The sequence below is a fragment of the Dipodomys spectabilis genome, unplaced genomic scaffold, assembly GCF_019054845.1.
Source record: "Dipodomys spectabilis isolate Male_0828 unplaced genomic scaffold, ASM1905484v1 ptg000003l, whole genome shotgun sequence".
Classification (NCBI taxonomy): domain Eukaryota; kingdom Metazoa; phylum Chordata; class Mammalia; order Rodentia; family Heteromyidae; genus Dipodomys; species Dipodomys spectabilis.
In genome coordinates, this window is record NW_024870680.1 from 15197144 (window position 1) to 15216455 (window position 19312).

Sequence of the window (19312 nt, forward strand, 5' to 3'; positions counted from 1 at the left end):
TCATACACATTTTCTTATTACAGCATTTGAAAACTTAAAAAGATCTCAGAGTTCTCCAGTTCAATCTCTTTTCTTGACAATAGGATCCAGACAAGCACTTTTGTCCCACACTACCCAATGAATCACCAACAGGTTATGGAATAGAACCCTCGGCCGATCCCCTGATGCTCTTCTGTGCCAATCCAGAACTCATGCTATTGTTACTGCTCCTTTTGCTCTGGAACATTTAAAGCAGAAAAGAATATAGGTTGTGGCCAAGTGCTGGTAGCTCACGCCTGTAATCCTAGCTACTCAGGAGGCTGAGATCTGAGGATTGTGGTTCAAAGCCAGCCAGGGCAGGAAAGTCCATGAGACTCTTATCTCCAGTTAACCACCAGAAAACCAGAAGGGGTGCTGTGGCTCATAGCCTTGAGCTGAAGAGCTGAGGGATAACGCTCAGGCCCAGAGTTCAAGCCCCACGACTGACAAAAAAAAAAAGAATATAGGTTGTGCCTGTATTCATATCAAATTACACACACACACACACACACACACACACACCATGAAGTTAAGACAGCTGCTCCCCCCTTTTTCTCTCTCTCCCCCTCCCCCCTCAAATAAGAAGTGTTTTATGCAAATAAATCAGAACTTCTAAAGTTCTTACATAGATATAAGTTTTTTACATAGGTATGTCATAGCTGTGCCCAAAGTACCTTCGAGAACAACTAAAGGGTGGAGATTTATTTTAGCACATGGCTTCCAAGGCCCCCTGTGCTTGGGCAGAACATCATGGCGGTATGGTAGGAATGTTACAGAGGAGAGCTGTTCACTTTGTGAACAGACAAAAAACAGAGCTGCTATAGGAAGGAACCATGGCAAGATACTGCTCTCAAGGATATACACCCAGTGACTAGTTCCTCCATCCAGACAGGAAGTTCTCACCACTCAACCTATTCAAATGTTTTATCCATCAGTGGATTAAATTATTCATTATATCAGAGCCCTCACGACTTAATCAGCTCTAAAAATGCCTTTCTCGAGGGGGGGACCAAGATGGCGACGGGGCAGTAGGGAAACGCCACAGCTCTCTCCAACCAAAAAGAGAGTTCGAGTTCCAACCTTTAATCTCCCCAAGAGACCGACAACAACAAAAAGACGAACACTCAGAGAAAAACCAGAGGTGGAAAATAACAAAAAAAAGAAAGAGAGGAAAAGAAGAATTTCAGAACAGAGAAGAGCGAAGACCCCTCCCCCAACCTTTACTGGCCGCGCGGCAGTGCGCCAAGCCGCCGGCCAGCCGGCCCGGCGGGGGCTGCCGGAGCCACAGAGACACAGGGGGCTGCTTGCAGATCACCAGGTACCGGATTGCAGAACAGCGGATCGCCAGGAACAGAGAAACCTACCAGCCAGGAGTCTCCAGGAGGATCCCACCCCACCCATCACTCTCCACCGGAGCGGAGAGGCTCCATCCCGCCAAAGCCGCCCGGCACCAGCAGCGCCACGAAGGGACCTGTCCGCAGACCACCCGCCCAATCGCGATCGCAACGACCCGGCGGGGGGCCGCCCAACCCAGCCCGCAACCACCCCAACTGAACTCGGACTGCAACAACAACTGACGGACTGCAACAACAACTGACGACCTACAGGGTGAGTACCCATCAGGGGACAGGGAATCCATCAAGGGAGACCAGAGCTGGAGGGAATCCCCAGACCCTGACCTAGACTCCCTACCCCAACACCCGGACCACAGGACACACTAAAACTGGGAACTGTTCGAGAGCTCCACCAGCTGGTGGAGCACACTCGGCTGGCCAGGCCAGAGCAAGAGCGTCCCTGGAAGGGAGCTTAAATGCTCAAGCCAGGAACAGTGCCCCTGGGTCAAGACTACCAACAGTAGAAGAAATTTGAACTGTGTCCTCCAGGCTGCATAACCAAGGTGGTATACACATTAGCACAGGCCTAACGAGCGCGCTCCAGGCTGGGGCCGGAACCAGGCCAGGGGACCGGCGCCTGAACAAAGCAAAAAGGGTCAGAAGTGGGGCTGTGGCTCAAATGGTAGGGTGCCAGCCCTGAGCTGAAGAGCTGAGGGACAGCACCCAAACCTAGAGTTCAAGCCCACAACCAGCCCAAAACAAACAAACAAAAACACATCAGGAGCCCATAGCAGACTCCAGTATTTGGGAGAGTGCATCCAGAGCATCTGATCTTCCCAAGAGCACCCGCAGGAGCAAACACAAGCAGTCCAGGCTGCTCAACCCTTCCAAAGGCGGGAATTGCTACAGCAGAGAGCTGAGAATCCTAAGTGAATAGCAGCTGGAAATAGGCTCCCAACAGAATCCAGATCAGGCACAGACTCTCTCTACCAATACAGAATCAGCAACCAAGCAAAGACAGACACACCAAAACAAGATTGAAGAGCAGTCTCCTGAACCCCCATGCGAAAATCACAGAGAAAAATCACAAGGTTTACCACTACCCAGGACAGCAAGCTCACCTCAAAAGCCAGCAGCCACGCAGGGGAGAGCCCCAGTGGGAGCAAAGCAGGAATGGAAGACAAAAACTACATCCAAGGGTTGCTGGAGGCAATGACTCAAGAAATAAAGCGAGAAATGGATCAGAAATTGAAAGAGCACAAGGATGAACTATCAAAAGATATACAGGATATCAAACAAAAATTGGATGCAAAAATAGAAGCTGCACAAACCTCAGTAAGAAGTGAGATAAACGCCAAATTAGAGGTAATGCATACTGATCTCACCTCATTGAGAGGTGAGATCAGTACTCTGAGAACCAACATTGAATCCATAAAGGGATCCATTTCCACCATGCAAACCACAATAGAAGCCACGGTCAACAGAGTGAATGAAATGGAAGGTAGAGTGTCAGATACAGAAGACAGAATACACCAACTGGACCAAAAAGTGACAGATATGGAAAAATCACTCAAATTAAACCAAAGGGAAATTCAAGAGCAAGCAGATAATGCTAAAAAATTTAACCTTCGCATAATCGGAGTGGACGAAGGTGAGGAATTCCAGAGCAAGGGAATGCAACACCTATTTAACAAGATAGTCAATGAAAATTTTCCCCACCTCAAAAACGACCATCTTAGCTACATCACAAAAGCTTATCGAACACCCAACAAGCAAGATCCCAGGAGAAACACTTCTAGGCACATAATAGTAACAATGATGGATCTGAATAATAAGGAAACAATCCTGCATGCAGCAAAAATGAAGAAGGAGCTATACTACAACGGGAAAAAAATTAGAATCACTGCAGATCTCTCCACACAAACAATGAATGCAAGAAAAGCCTGGGAAAGCACCATACGAGCCCTGAGAGCCAATAACTGCCAACCCAGACTGATATACCCGGCAAAGCTAGCATTCACATTCGATGGAGAACTGAAAACTTTTAATAGCAAAGAAAAACTAAATGAATACATAAACATTAAGCCAGCATTACAAAGAATTCTAAGAGGGGGGACACAACCTGAAGAAAGCAACCAGGAACTGGGACCTGCCCCAAACAGGCATTACTCAAAGTCTAACTGAGCAAGCACAGGAGGAAAGGAAAGAAGAAAAACTTAGGAAAACGGAATGGCAGGGACAACAATGCATCTCTCTATACTTTCTCTTAATATAAATGGGCTGAATTCGCCAATTAAAAGAAAACGAACTGAGGACTGGATCAGAAAACAAGACCCATCCATCTGTTGCCTTCAGGAGACCCACCTCTCAGCCAAACATACAAACAAACTCAGAGTGAAGGGGTGGAAAAGGATCTACCAATCAAATTCCCCCAATAAGAAAGCAGGTGTAGCTATCCTGATATCTGACAAAATAAACTTTTCATTAAAATCAGTACAGAAAGACAAGGACGGACACTACATATTAATAAAGGGAACAATCCAAGAGGAGGATATAACCATCATCAACTTATATGCCCCAAATATTGGTGCACCCAGATATGTTAAACAAATGCTCTCAAACTTACAGAATAAAATAGATCCCAATACGATAATACTAGGAGACTTTAACACGCCACTCTCACCAAAGGACAGGTCTACCAACCAGAGGATTGGTAAAGAAGCTACCGAATTAAGTGAGGCCATACTTCAAGCGGAATTAACTGACATCTACCGAGTATTTCACCCTAAAACAACACAGTACACATTCTTCTCAGCAGCTCATGGAACTTTCTCCAAAATAGACCATATCATAGTTCATTCAAGGAACTTAAGCAAATACAAAGGGATCGACATAATCCCCTGTATCCTATCTGACCACAGTGGAATCAAGCTAGCTCTCAATAACAAAGCATACCGCAGAAATTTCTCTAATACATGGAAATTGAACAGCACACTCCTTAACAAGGCCTGGGTAACAGAAGAGATCAGAGAAGAAATAAAGCATTTCCTAGAACTCAATGAAAATGAAAACACCTCACAAAGAAACTTGTGGGACACAGCAAAAGCAGTCCTGAGGGGCAAATTTATTGCCCTCAGTGCCCACATCAAGAGAATGGAGACAGACCAAGTAAATAATCTCATGTTGCAACTAAAACAGCTAGAAAAACAAGAAAAAATGGGACCTAAAGCTACTAGACGAAGCCAGATAACCAAATTGAGAGCAGAGATTAACCAATTAGAAAATCAGAAAACCATAACCAAAATAAACCAAACAAAAAGCTGGTTCTTTGAAAAAATAAACAAAATTGATGGCCCGTTGGCAAGATTAATTAAAAAAAGAAGAGAGGAAACCCATATTAATAGGATTAGGGATGCCACGGGAAACATCACAACACGTACCCAAGATATCCAAACAATTCTAACAGACTACTTTCAAAAGCTATACTCTCTAAAGGAAGAAAATCTGGCGGAAATGGATGCATTTTTAGAGAAATACAAGTTACCCAAACTGAGCAAAGAAGAAGTTAACCAATTAAATAAGCCAATATCCTATAATGAGATACAGGAAGCTATCAAAAGTCTTCCAACAAAAAAAAGCCCAGGACCAGATGGATTCACAGCAGAATTCTATAAGACCTTTAAAGAAGAACTAATACCCATACTCCTCAAGCTCTTCAGAGAAACAGAGAAGGAGGGAGCTATCCCAAACTCATTCTACGAAGCCAATATCACACTCATCCCCAAACCAGGCAAAGACCCAACCAAAAAGGAGAATTACAGGCCAATCTCCTTGATGAACACAGATGCAAAGATCCTTAACAAGATTCTAGCTAACAGAATCCAGAAACACATAAAAAAAATAATACACTATGATCAGGTAGGCTTCATCCCAGAGACACAGGGATGGTTTAACATACGTAAGTCAATAAATGTAATCCAGCATATCAACAGAGCCAAGGTCAAGAATCACATGATTATCGCCACAGATGCAGAAAAGGCCTTTGATAAAATTCAACATTCATTCATGCTAAAAGCTCTGGAGAAAATAGGAATAGAAGGAACATTTCTAAAAACAATAAAAGCCATTTATGACAGACCAATAGCCAATATTATACTTAATGGGGAAAAGCTACAACCAATCCTCCTAAAAACAGGAACAAGGCAAGGATGTCCACTGTCTCCACTCCTCTTCAACATAGTCCTAGAACCCTTAGCCAGGGCAATAAGGCAAGAAAAAGACATTAAAGGGATCCGCATAGGGAAAGAAGAAGTGAAACTATCCCTTTTTGCAGACGACATGATACTATACCTCCACGATCCCAAAAACTCCATCCCCAAACTTTTAGAAATCATAAGTCACTTCGGCAAAATAGCAGGATACAAAATAAACCCACAAAAATCAGTTGCCTTCCTATACACTGATAACGCACAGGAAGAGAGGGAAATAAAGGGAGCAACCCCATTCACAATAACCTCCCAAAAAATAAAATATTTAGGAATTAACCTAACCAAAGATGTAAAAGAACTATTTAATGAGAACTATAAAAAGTTAAAGAAAGAAATTGCAGAAGACACTAGGAAATGGAAAGACCTCCCATGCTCCTGGATAGGCCGACTTAATATAGTAAAGATGGTGATACTTCCAAAACTAATATACAAATTCAATGCAATTCCTATTAAAATCCCAATGACGTACATCACTGAAATACAGAAAACAGTCCAAAAATTTATATGGAACAACAAAAGACCTAGAATAGCCAAAACAATTCTAGGGGATAAAGACAATATGGGAGGGCTATCCATGCCGAACTTCAAACTCTACTACAGAGCTATAATCACAAAGACAGCATGGTACTGGCACAAAAACAGACCCGAAGACCAATGGAACAGAATAGAAGATCCAGAAATAAATCCACAGGCCTACAGCCAGCTGATATTCGACAAAGGAGCCAAAGACATACAATGGAAGAAACACAGCCTCTTCAACCGCTGGTGCTGGGAAAACTGGGCAGCCACATGCAGAAAACTAAAAGTGGACCCCAGCCTATCACCATGCACCAACATCAACTCAAAATGGATTAAAGACCTTAACATTAAACCTGAATCTCTGAAACTACTGCAGGACAGAGTAGGAGAGACACTTGAACTAATAGGCACAGGAAGGAACTTCCTGAACAGAGTCCCAGGGTCACAACAAGTTGGAGAGAGACTCGACAAATGGGACTACCTTAAAATAAAAAGCTTCTGCACAGCTAAATCTATCGCAACTAAGCTAGAAAGACAACCAACTAATTGGGAAAAAATATTTACCAGCAATATATCAGACAAGGGGTTAACATCCTGTATATACAGGGAACTCAAGAAACTAATCCCTCCCAAACCTAACAAACCAATTACTAAATGGGCAAGGGAACTAAAGAGGGACTTCTCAAATGAAGAAATAAAAATGGCAAAGAAACACATGAGGAAATGTTCATCATCCCTGGTGGTGAAGGAAATGCAAATAAAGACAACCCTGAGATACCACCTTACCCCAGTCAGAATGTCCCACATCCACAAATCAGCCAACGACAAATGCTGGAGGGGATGTGGAGAAAGAGGAACCCTATTACACTGCTGGTGGGAATGTACACTTATACAACCACTTTGGAAAGCAGTCTGGAGGGTCCTTAGAAAGCTAAAGATTGACCTCCCTTACGACCCAGTCATACCACTTCTAGGCATCTACCCTGAACAACAGGAACCAATATACAAGGACACGTGCACCTCCATGTTTATTGCAGCACTGTTCGCAATAGCTAGGATATGGAAACAACCTAGGTGCCCCACCACAGATGAATGGATCCAAAAATTGTGGTATCTATACACAATGGAATATTATGCAGCCATTAGAAATGACAAAATAATGGCATTTGCAGGGAAATGGATGGAGCTAGAAGGAATCATGTTGAGCGAGGTAAGCCAAGAACGAAGAGACAAACGGTACATGGTCTCCCTCATAAGTGGATGCTAAATCCAAAAGGTTAGGTGATACGACAAAACTAACAGGACTTAAGAAACAAAGAACTCCCGCTCATCTGGTTGAACCACTACTAAATATCCTCATGCTGCTGATCACAAATATGGTATATAACATGTGAACACTGTTATATATTGCAGACTGTGGTAGACAATTTGCTCCAGGGAAGTTAGAATGAACTTGTGACTTTGAAATTATGTAATCATTTAATCACAATCAAAAAAAAAAAAAAGAACCTCGGGGAAGGGAGGGAGAGAGGGGATGGTAGGGGGAAAACAATGGAGGGGGTAACAATGTTCAAGAGGAAGTGTACTCATAACCTCACTCATGTAACTGTAACCCTCTGTATAGTAGCTTTACAATAAAAAAAAATAAAAAAAAAAAAAAACAAAACAAAAAAAAAAAAAAAAAAAAAAAAATGCCTTTCTCACACAACTTGAGGTATGCTTTACTAATCTCATATGTGTTTCTAAGCCAGTCAAGTTGACAAAATTAACCATCACTACAGGCATTTATTTTGGCCCCGTTATATAATCCCGAGACACTCTGGAAGACAGTGTTTCACACTTGAGGAAGCTACCATCACTGCCCCTGAAGAGTTGGTTAGAAGAGCGAAATTATAGACATTTATGGGCTAAAAATCTGACACTTCAGCATTGACTTTGTTTACTTTTTAAAATCATCTTCAAATAGTTATATAAAAGGATTTCAACATAACATGTCTATTTGTGTGTACAATACATCTTGTTCAAAATCACCTTTCCATCGTTTCCCCCACGTACACACTTTAATCAATGAAGTGACTGATTTAGTCAGTCAGTAGATGGATTAAAAGATCTATAATAGGAGGTAGTAACAATAAAAGCTACAGAAATTCTTTGATTAAATACTTGATGAAATTTGATAAGTTCTATCTTGAAAACTAAGGAGGAAGTTTTGATTGTCAAACATAAGTGCTGTGAGATCTCAGCAAAGGGAGGTGAGCTGTGACAGAAGTTCATCTGAGGTCAGGCATAAGGCAGATCATTGTCTTCATAGTCAGGAGGCTACCAGTGACCTCACTGGCAGCAGTCAGGGAAGTAGTAAGCTGAAAAGCAGAATGCAGTGAGCCAAGGAGGAAAGAAGTATTTTTAGCAAATAGATTACATTGACAAGAAAGAAGGAAGGAAGAAAAGGAAAGGAAGGAGTGAGGAATGTACAGATGACAGAGCTGGAAGGTCTGAGTGTAGTTAAACAAGCACTGGTGAGACGCAGCCGTGGAGGGATGAGTCAGTGATGGAGAAGAAGCTGTGCCACACAGAGCCAGGCCTCCACAACACAATTCTCTCCCTTGTTTGGGGGAGTTTAGTAGGGTGGGGTGGGGTATCTCGCTCTAAAGGCAGCTCTTCCTCCAACCAAGAAACGGTCACAGGTGGATGTGCTTAGAGTAAATTGAGTGGAAAGTAGCGAGTTCTTAGCTACTGCCCTTGATTTGCTAGCACAGAGGTGAGCCCAGATAAAGGGAGGCTCTTAGAGGACAAGAGATCAAGCTGTGAAAGCCTCACAGGAGGCAGTGGAGTGGAAACTACCATAGGATAACACAGAGCAGGGTGACTTTGGAGGTCGGCTGGGGAAGGCTCCAAGCACTGAGCTACTTTTTCATAGTATTAAGAACTCGTGTGCTTTTATGGTTGTTTTTGGATAAATTTGGCAGGAAATTGGAAGGATAAGCTGAAAGCATTTCCTGAAAGATCTGAAACAGAGAGGGGTGTCTCTGGTCACCACTCCCATTCAATGTAGTACTACAGTTTTTAGTCAGAAAAATTAGGTAAGAAAATAGAAGATAAACAGGAACAAGGAAAGCAAATTATCCCTAATCACAGATACATCTACTATCTCTTGAGTGACTCCTATTTGCCAAGACTAACTTAAACTCTTTATGGATATCTTTTTTTTTTTTTGGTACCAATCCTGGGACTTGAACTCAGAATACTGTGCTAGTGTTTCAGCGCTTGAGCCACCGTTCCATTTCTGGCTTTTTGGTGGTTATTGGAGATAAGAGTCCCATGAACTTTCCTGCCCCCGCTGGTTTCAGACATCATCTCAGCCTTCTGAGTAGCTAGGATTATAAGCATAAGCTACCGGCGCCCACTCAGTTTGTTTTATATTAATCATATCAACTTGTGTCTACTATTTGTTACTTAATTTTCCAAATGAAAAAAATGAAACCTAGAGAAGTTTGATAATTTGCTCCAAGATCCACATCCTGGACTCCTGCCACAAAACCACAAGAACCCTTAACCACTATGTTGTCTTTGAGGTGGGCAGAGAAGTTGGGGTTAGACCAGAGCAGGCAAGAGAGGCAAGGTAGTACAGAAAGGGAGGAGCCTGAGACCAAAAGTCACAGAGAGCTTGGAAAGCTGCTAGCTCAGAAAGGATATTAAGTTTTAAAAGTTTAAAATAAAAAAGCTCTCTTCTATCCTTATTCCCCCCCTCAATATTACTGTTCTTAAAAGTTAATGTATTTCTTTTCTTTTTTGGGGGGGGGGTTTCTGGTCGTGGGGCTTGAACTCTGGGCCTGGGCGCTGTCCCTCAGCTCTTCAGCTCAAGGCTAGCACTCTACCACTTGAGCCACAGTGCCACTTCCGGCTTTTTTTCTTCCTGCTTATGTGGTGCTAAGGAATTGAACCCAGCGCCTCATGCATGCAAGGCAAGCGCTCTACCACTGAGCCACCTTCTTAGCCCAAAAAGTCAATGTATTTCTAAGCCATGACTAAAGTAACCCAGACCATGTGCTAAGAAACAGAAAATCCACAATAGAGGGTGGGACTAGCCCCAGACTTGAAGACTGCTTCTGATTTTAATGTATCTGGGAGAGAGCCCATTCTATTTTGAGTTACACACCTAGCATACACTGAATGTATTTTGTATTGTGGGATGCTGCTCTGTGCTCTCACAGATTTCCTGACTGCAGTGAGGTTCCAGCCGTAGAAAAGAGCTGGCTTGAGGTCAGAGGGAACGGTGTAGGTTACTCTCAGCTTCCTTGCAGAGCCAGCTGTTTGTGATGCAGAAGTAGATGTCTGCAAGGAATCAGGCTCTTAGGTATAAATTTCTTCCATTTGCTTCTAAGAGACCAAGAAGCTGCTGAGAGATAGCTATTTTTAGCCACTCTGAATGCCCTAGCATGTCCAGGACGTAGGGAAACTTTTCACTTTTTCATTGGTTCTCACAGCATTGTAGGTTCTTGGAGCTTTCTCCACCCCCCGCCCCCGCAAGTGCTTAATGATTTCAGAGATCTTATATAAGAACTATTTGGCCTCTGAGGGGTCAAGAACAAGCTAAGACTCAGTATCAGAATCCAGAAAGGCTTGTCATATTAATGATAATAAACCTGAAAATGAATAGAAGGCAAACAGGAACAAATTTAAAACTTCTTTTAAAAAGGTTATGGAGCCAGGCACCAATGGCTCACACCTGTAATCCTAGCTACTGAGGAGGCTGAGATCTGAGGATCACGGTTCAAAGCTATCCCAGGCAGGAACATCTCTGAGATTCCTGTCTCCAATTAATCAGCAGAAAAACCGGAAGTGACACTGTGGCTCAAGTGGTAGAGCACTAGCCTTCAGCTGAAGAGCTGATGGACAGCGCCCAGACCCAGAGTTCAAGTCCCAAGACTAACCCCCCGCCAAAAGGATATGGATTAAAAATTAAATACTTTCTCAGAGACTATTCACAAAGCATTGTCATATATTGTCTTACTTGATTTTATGATACCTATTAAAGTAAAGCTACATTCCCATTTTTCATATGCAAACCTGGTGAACAGTAGGGATAGGAAATTATATTTTCTAAATACCTGCCTTGCTTCAGGTACTGTGCAAGGCATGTTATGAAGTTAATTTTTTACCTTATTGTAAGTTAGAGCCTCTTGCCTCTAGTTTGGCTTAGAGAGGTTAAATAATTGTCTAAAGCTATACAGATAAGAAAGCCATGAGCTGAGATTCAACCCATTTGTCAGACCCTTAGCCTGTAGCACTACAGTTTCCTCGAGGATTCAACAACAGAGTATGGCTGCATTGGGTCTAGCGCTCTAGGGTTTTATCAACAGCTCTTGAAAGGCCTGTGATAGCAGTAATTATCCCTGAACCTTTACTTCCTCATACATGTGTGAAATTCCAGGTGTTCTTAATATGGACAAGAGCAAGAGTTTGGGCTTGTTCACATCCAGGTAATTCTGGGTCAATTGCCTGAAAGGCTTCCATAGAGATGCCCTTGTACAATGAAGGAACTTTCCTGGATGGCAAGTCTGTCACCCTCTCTGGGGGAGAGATGCTTTGCAGCTCTGTGTTCAGTTTCTTGTGCAGCATGGGGGAAAACTGATGTCTTGAGGCAAAATCTGTTATGTAACTGAAATATGTACAACTTTGCACAAATTCTTAGTGGTAATTTCAACTAACATTTCTGTCCAACAGAGTTTCAGTTCCTGCATTCAGCTTATGGTAGGAGAGCTATTTTTCCTCATCTGTATTATGGCCTATATATGTGTTATCTTGTAACAATGGTAGCTCCCCTTCTTCCCTCCTCCCCAAATCCCATCCCCTAGGCTTGGGCTCCCCCAGGTGGCTCAGTAGCAGTTCCTAAAGCATGCAGGAACATGTCTGATGGTGCAAAATCATGGGTTGGAGACACACATGAACCATTCCCCTCAGGTAGCAATGAAGGATCATGGTACTAAAAGGCGTCTCTTACCCTAACCTGGCTGCAAATTCAAATGAACAAAAATGACAGGACCCATATGTGGTTCCTCTCTTGGCTTTGTGGCAGCTTTTCTGGAGGAATTATATAGATTATGCCTATTAGAACCCAAAACATCAGTTGGCCCCAGGATCAGATTTTTCTATCTTCATCAGCAGTCTGACATGTTTGAAGACCTAGTTGACTTAAGATATAGTTCCCTTAGCCCAAATCTTGAACTCTGGGCTCATTTTCAGGACTTTTTCCTGGATGATGAAAGGTAGGGGCCAAGTTTGTTAATGAGTAAGGGATCAGAACTTGGGGAGGTGTGGACTCCAGGCCCAAGGCACCACAGGAACTTCTGGGCACCTGTGAGGGTCCCAGCAGTGTAATTTGGTGAGGTTCTTTTTGTCTTAGACAGGAAGGGACCATGGGAGGGACTTAGTGCTTTTACCACCCTCACCTGGGCTGTGAAGGACAGGTTTTTGTTTTTGTTTTGTTTTGTTTTTACTCTCTCTATATTTTCTCAACTTTTACCTTGATTATTTAAATATTGGAAATTGAATTTTTATATAGCACATCTTCCAGAAGATGAGCTGAGAAATTTCTTCTTGCCACTACTATGGGCTTGTGTGATCTTGGGCAATGTGCTAATGTCTCTAGGCCATAAATAAAGTGTCTTAGTTCACACTGAGGACTCTTTAAGTGGTAACATCCTATTCTCTTAAAATTTTATTATTTCACTATTGCTCGCCACAGACCTCTTTCACTTATCATTTATGAGGAGTCCTTTTTTGTTTGTCTCAAGGATACATGAACTCAGACAGAAGTATCCATAAAAGCTAGAGGTCTCAGCCTCTTCATCTTCCCATCTGAAGTGAGGAGAGAAGCTTAAGGAATATAGATGTAACTCTTTATGTTGTAGAGTATTCTATGTCAGGCCTTAAGTTGGCCCTTGAGAAATACAAAAACACGTAAGACAAAGTTCCCATTCCCAAAGAGCAGGAACTAGGATAATCAACTATATTGGATGCCTGTAGGGCCTGTGGATTAAGAGTAAGGAAAAAAGGCTTCATAGTTGATGTAAGTCTTTATGTTATGATTGATAGGTGAATACAAGTTTACCAGGTGGAATATAAGGAGAAATAGTCAGGAGAACCAGCAGTGTGAAGCTCCTTGTATCTGGGAATGCTAAGCAGATTGTGTGCAGTAGTAGTTTGGAGAGTGAGAATGATGGGAGTCTAGAGGGATCATCAGGACTAGACTATGGGAACCTTGAATTCTCACCAGGAACTTAAACTGCAGCCTGTGGGCAGTGGAGAACCATGGTAGTGTCTTAAGAAAGAGAGTTTGGTGATTAGCTTTCAATCTTAGCTACCTCTCTGTGACTGTAGCTTGGAGACTGGAGGGGACAGGTTTAAGAGCTAATAAAATAGGACACAGTTGTAGTAGACCAGGTGAGGTGGTAAGAGTTTGAATTGGAGAGGTCTACAACTGTGAGGATGGAAGAGTAGCACAGCTACCTGAACTATAAACTGAAAGACTGGATGACACTTTATTTTTGACCCTCACATCAGTACTATGAAGCAGTCAGGAAATGATTATTATTGCGATTTTATGAGACAACAAAACTGAAGCTTAGAAAGATTAAGCGACTTGCCCAAGGTCCCACAGCTAAGAAGTGGCAGAGCCCAGGCTTGAATTCAGATTTCCTGACTTGGTACATTGTTTCGGATAATGGTCCCTTGCTGCCTCTCTTCTATGTAAGTGTGCTTAACAAAATTGTTTGAATGTCAGAAGGTGTGAAGGTCCCGTACCCAGGGAGTGAACAACCCAGTAGCTGGACGTGGGACCCTTCTGTGACTGGGTCCATGGCCCTTCACCGGAAAGGGTCTTCTCTTTTGTGTTACCTGTCCTCTTTCCTTGAAAATACAGATACAATCTGTACACTAGTTTAGATGTACAACTTAATAATTTCTCATATGACATGCCTATCACTCAGTTCAAGGAAGTGGCTCTAGCTGTCCAAACACCCTCTTCCTTCACCATGCCTCTAAAAACTTGGGTTGGGATTGGCTTCATCAGCAACTAAGCTTTGAATCACTGTTGCCAACAGAATGAGTTAGAGTTGTATGTGGAAGAGCAAGGTCACATGGCACAGCCAACTAATGATGAGGCCAAGTTGACAGCTAATATTTGGGTTTGTTTTTAGTTTTCATATTTATCCAATCATTTAAATCCTTAAGTATTCAAATATACAAAGAGTCACAAAAAATACTATGTTTTCTTTGTATCATTAAACCAGAAGAAACTATCCCTTTATTCAGGAAGGCACATAGCTCACATGACCACTTAGGAAAGACAATTAAGGTACAGTCACACTTTTGCTTTCCTGGTTAGTCTAAAACATTTTATTGTGTATCGTGCTGTCTTGTTCACTCCCTGGTTGGCGTGTGGCTGTGTTGCATCCCTAGCTAGAATGTAAGTACTTTGTGTGCAGTGTGACCAACGTGTGTTCCTGTCCACTGTGGCACTCCCGTCAATGCTGAGTACAGTTAGGCCTCAGTACTCTTTAGCTAATTTTTATTTATTTTGTCACACAGTTCTTCAGGCTAATGTCAGACTTTTCCCTTATGATGAAAAGTATATTAAAGTATGTGCCACTTGAAGGAAAGGCTGGAATGAATCAGGATGTCTAAATTCTCCAAATTCCTACAGTCAAATTTAGGCCTTCTGCTCCTTGGTAGAGTCCCAGTGAGGTCTTGTAAGCAATGAATTCGCTCCATCTTGGCTTCTCAAAGCTACATACTTAATGTTTTAGGGAGTTTTGGGTGGTCATGGTTTTCTAGTCATATGGAGCATCAGGTTCTAAATTTGGATACATCTTAATAAGATTTGTCAACACTAATTGGAACCTTTATGAATCCCCTTCATACCAGCGCCCCACCTCTGGAAAAGACACCCAAGTTAATTTTCTAAAACAGGCACCTGCTTCTTCCTGCACTGTCTGCAGAGCTGTGCAGGATAACCAGCAAAGACTCTGGGCTCTACATGAAATTCTGCAGGACCACTGTTTCTCACATCAGAATTCTCCTTTTAGTGTCACCTTTCCTGCCCATGATTTCCTTCTCATTCCTCAACATCCGCTGTATAGATTGTGGGCCATTGATGCAAACACAGGTTAGAGCTACACTTCTAACCTTGGTTCAGCAAGAACAGCAGAGTGCTTGCCCTTCCCTCTCCTTAATATCTCTGGTGAAGAAACTGAGACATTAGTTGGTCCTCAGTCAGGCAGAGGGCGTTATGAAATCTCTTGGAAGGTAGCTATCCTGGTGGAATTAGAGAGTATATAGGCAAACTTGCTTTGCACACCACCACATCTTACCATAGCCTCATGTTAAAATTTATCACATGTATCAGCACCACCTCCTGCTAATTAGTATTTTAAAATACCCCATACCACCAGACTCCCAAATCCTTATTTGAGTGGAACCATAGCAGAAATTTGGGTCTAATGTTTGAAAGTACAGTAAAATGTTAGGCGATTTCCCTTTTTGAAGTCCTATTTCCTCTTTCCTTCCCCTCAGGATACCACAATGGTAAGTTTTTTAGTCACTCCCCATTTCTAGAATATATGAAATACCATCTTTAAAATTTCTTAAGCAGAGCTTTGAGTCAGCTTGGGATATCTCTCAATCTGAGTCAGGAGGGGTGTCAACAGGAGATATGCAGGGGAATGCCAGAGGCTTGTTCATCTGACCATACCTAGGTATCCTGGAGAAGGGCTTGGCCCTGTGCTGTTTAAGCTTTCATGGTCACAGCTCAATCCCGTTAGAGGAGATGGTATTTCATTAAGGTTCATCTTATGTGATAATTACTTGTGAATTTCTCTTTGACAGCAACTTGCTTAAATATACCTCCTGATGAGATTTTAGACAAAAAAAAAAAAAATGAGTGTGGGGAATGTAGTTGATCTGGCCCACCACACATTCTTAGGCTCCAAGTTGCTTCCATGTTAATGAAAAAGCGGCTGCAGAGAATATACCAGAGGCTTAGACAAGGAGTCAGATGGAAGGAAGCTAAATGCATGGGCATCTTCATGGGTAGAAAATCCTGATTCTGTTAATATACTGGCAGACTTCCTTGGTTTTAAGTCATTTGAAAGCTCAGTTGAGCACTCCTCCCAACTGCTAACCATCTCAGAAAGGCTGAATCATTCTGTGTGTTTCTGTCTAGCACAAGACCCCTCCCTTGCTTTGTGTCTGTAATTGGTGGTATCCACTTATTTCTGCCTAATGCCATTCTTGTGTCTTTCCTTAAGCCACTCTGCTGATGAAACAGGCCTGGCCACAGAACTCATCTTCCTGTGGCACTGAAGGCACCTTCCACCTCCCAGTGGACACCGGGACTGAGAACCGAACTTACCAAGCATCTTCTGCAGCTTTCAGTAAATACAGCCTGTCTCTTCCTTTCCTTGTTCCCTTGTTGGGATTGATTTGTTTCCTAGGAAGAAAGGAAAGGAAATTTTAAAAACAAACAAAACCCCACCACATTTTATAATCTAAATACTGTCTTAAAGGGTTCTCATACTTACACCAAAAGTTGCCCTTCCTCATTTAGGAAAGATTCTGTTTGATCATGCATCCACCTTTAAGGAGTGTGGAAGGATGTAGTTACCTGGCCAAGAAGTTTGATTTCAGAAATACTGTTACTGAATTTCAGGGGAAAAGACAAAGGGCACGTTTGGATAGAATGGGCTTTTCCTTAACACAGGGTTTCTTACCAATGCTCTTGACATCTTGGTCAGATCATTTTTTTTCCCCCCAGGGTAGAAGGGGGCGGCAGGCTGTCCTAGACATTATAGGATGTTTAGCAGCAACCTTGGCCTCAACCCATTAGATGCTAGTAGCAGAGAACATGAGGCAACCCAAATGGTCTCAAAACATGGCTAAATGAGTGGGGGGTGCATGGGATTGGGGGTGACAAAATTGCCTCTTGTAGGAGAAACACTGTTCTAGTGGGAGCTACACTATTGGAGCAGGTATGTGAAGTACATGGATAGAAGCCAGAGGCAGTCAAATTGGTTGTATTCGCCTCGAGGCTGAGGGGCAGGGTAACTGGAGCTGTTACCTTCACAGCTGATTTGTAACACAAATAGTTTCAATGAGGAAATGAGGACCATGGTTTAGAAATACTGATTGGCAGTTTGATGCCATATAAGGAAGAACTTGTTGCCTGTGGGAACTGTCCAATAGACTGTGGCTGGCTTTGGATGTGGGAAGCATTTATATGTGACATTATGCCAGCAGGAACTAGACAAATGCTCCAAAGGATGTTATAGGGGATTAGTAGTTTACTAAGCATTGTGTTATACATACTTTTTTTTTCTTTTTCTTTAAAACACACTCAGTGTTGGCTGGGTGTGAGTGGCTCATGCCTATAATCTTAGCTACTTATTTATTTTATTTTATTTTTTTGGTCCGGTCGTGGGGCCTGAACTCTGGGCCTGGGCGCTGTCCCTCAGCTCTTCAGCTCAAGGCTAGCGCTCTACCACTAGAGCCACAGCGCCACCTCCGGCTTTTTTCTTTTTGCTTATGTGGTGCTGAGAAATCGAACCCAGGGCCTCAGGCATGCAAGGCAAGCGCTCTACCACTGAGCCACCTTCCCAGACCTAATCTTAGCTACTAAAGAGGCTGAGATCTGAGTATCAAAGTTGAGTTTAGAGCCAGCCCTGGCAGGAAAGTCCATGAGATTCTTTTTTTTTTTTTTTGTCGGTGGTGGGGCTTGAACTCTGGGCCTGGGCACTGTCCCTCAGCTCTTCAGCTCAAGGCGAGCGCTCTACCACTTGAGCTACAGCGCCACTTCCGGTTTTCTGGTGGTTTATTGGAGATAGGAGTCTCACGGTCTTTCCTGCCCGGGCTGGCTTTGAACCGTGATTCTCAGATCTCAGCCTCCTGGGTAGCTAGGATTACAGGCGTGAGCCACCAGCGCCCGGCTTCCATGAGATTCTTATCTCAACTAAACTACTCAGAAAAAGCCAGAAGTGGTGCTGTAGCTTAAGTGGTAGAGCACTAGCCTTGGGCACAGAGAGGCAGGTCCTGAGTTCAAGCCCCAGAATTGGCAAAAACAAAACAATCTAGTGTCATTTTCCTCATCATTGCTGCAGATGTCAGTCATAGCTCACTTTTTGAAAAGTATGTTTTCATAATCACTCTCTCATTTAACCAACACTGTTTATTGTCCCAACAGTTATATGGGTGGATTTTCATCCTACTTGGAAAGCTGAGGCTCAGAAAGATAACAGTACTGACGTACTGCTTGGCTGGAATACAACAGAAAACATACAGATTAAGATTCTATTACTTTTTCATGAAGTTGATTTTATTCTTTAAGAAAAAGATGACAGGTCGGGCACTAGTGGCGCACGCCTGTAATCCTAGCTCCTAAGGGGGCTGAAATCTGAGGATCGAGGTTCAAAGCCAAGCCCCAGCAGGAAGTCCATGAGACTCTTATCTCCAATAAACCACCAGAAAACTGGAAGTGCCACTGTGCCTCAAGTGGTAGAGCACTAGCCTTGAGCTGAAGAACTCAAGGACAGTGCCCAGACCCAGAGTTCCAGCCCCACGACCAACAGGAAAAAAAAAAAAAAGATGACAGCCATAGGGAGCTTTTCCAGATGCCTCAAGTAGAATTGAATGAGCATTTTTGAGACTATATGTGTTGTAAACTGGCATGTAATATTTTCTTGTACATCCACACAATTGGATGTAGATCTATAAAGGCAATCTACTATAGCGTTGCAGAAAGGGGTCTGGTGTTGAAACCCAGAATTGGATTCTAGACCTGGTCCTTTGTTGCTTTGGATAATTCTGTTCATGCCTTGGGTTTTGAGTTGTAAAATGAAGGTCTGGACAAGGTGATTTCCAAGGTTCTCTCTAGCTATTAGTCTCTTAATTGTGTGACCTTGAAGCTGTGTGCCAGTGTCCTCCAACCAACAAAGCCTTCCTCTCTAGCTGACCCCATAGTAGCTGGCCATCAAGACTTCGCTAATATACTGCAGGGATGGGTGCTTGTTCTCCCAGAACAAGCCTTTGGGTGGTCTAAGTATCAGCAAACCTTGCCTTCTACTGTGCTCAGATCTTCCTGCAGTCCCACTAAAATGTCCAGAAGCCACATCCCACCCGGGA

General features: G+C 42.9%; 1 protein-coding gene across 4 annotated transcripts in view; it reads left to right on the top strand.

Annotated features, from left to right (window-relative positions):
* The window catches only part of Fam168a (family with sequence similarity 168 member A), a 170154-nt gene that overhangs the window by 136832 nt on the left and 14010 nt on the right, over positions 1-19312 (top strand). For 3 of the 4 annotated variants that reach the window (XM_042687535.1, XM_042687543.1, XM_042687552.1), the window contains one exon: positions 16447-16572. The exons of the other annotated variant lie outside the window; for it this stretch is intronic. In XM_042687535.1, the coding sequence (XP_042543469.1) occupies positions 16447-16572 (126 nt within the window). The remainder of the gene's footprint in view (positions 1-16446; positions 16573-19312) is intronic. 4 annotated transcript variants of the gene reach the window in all.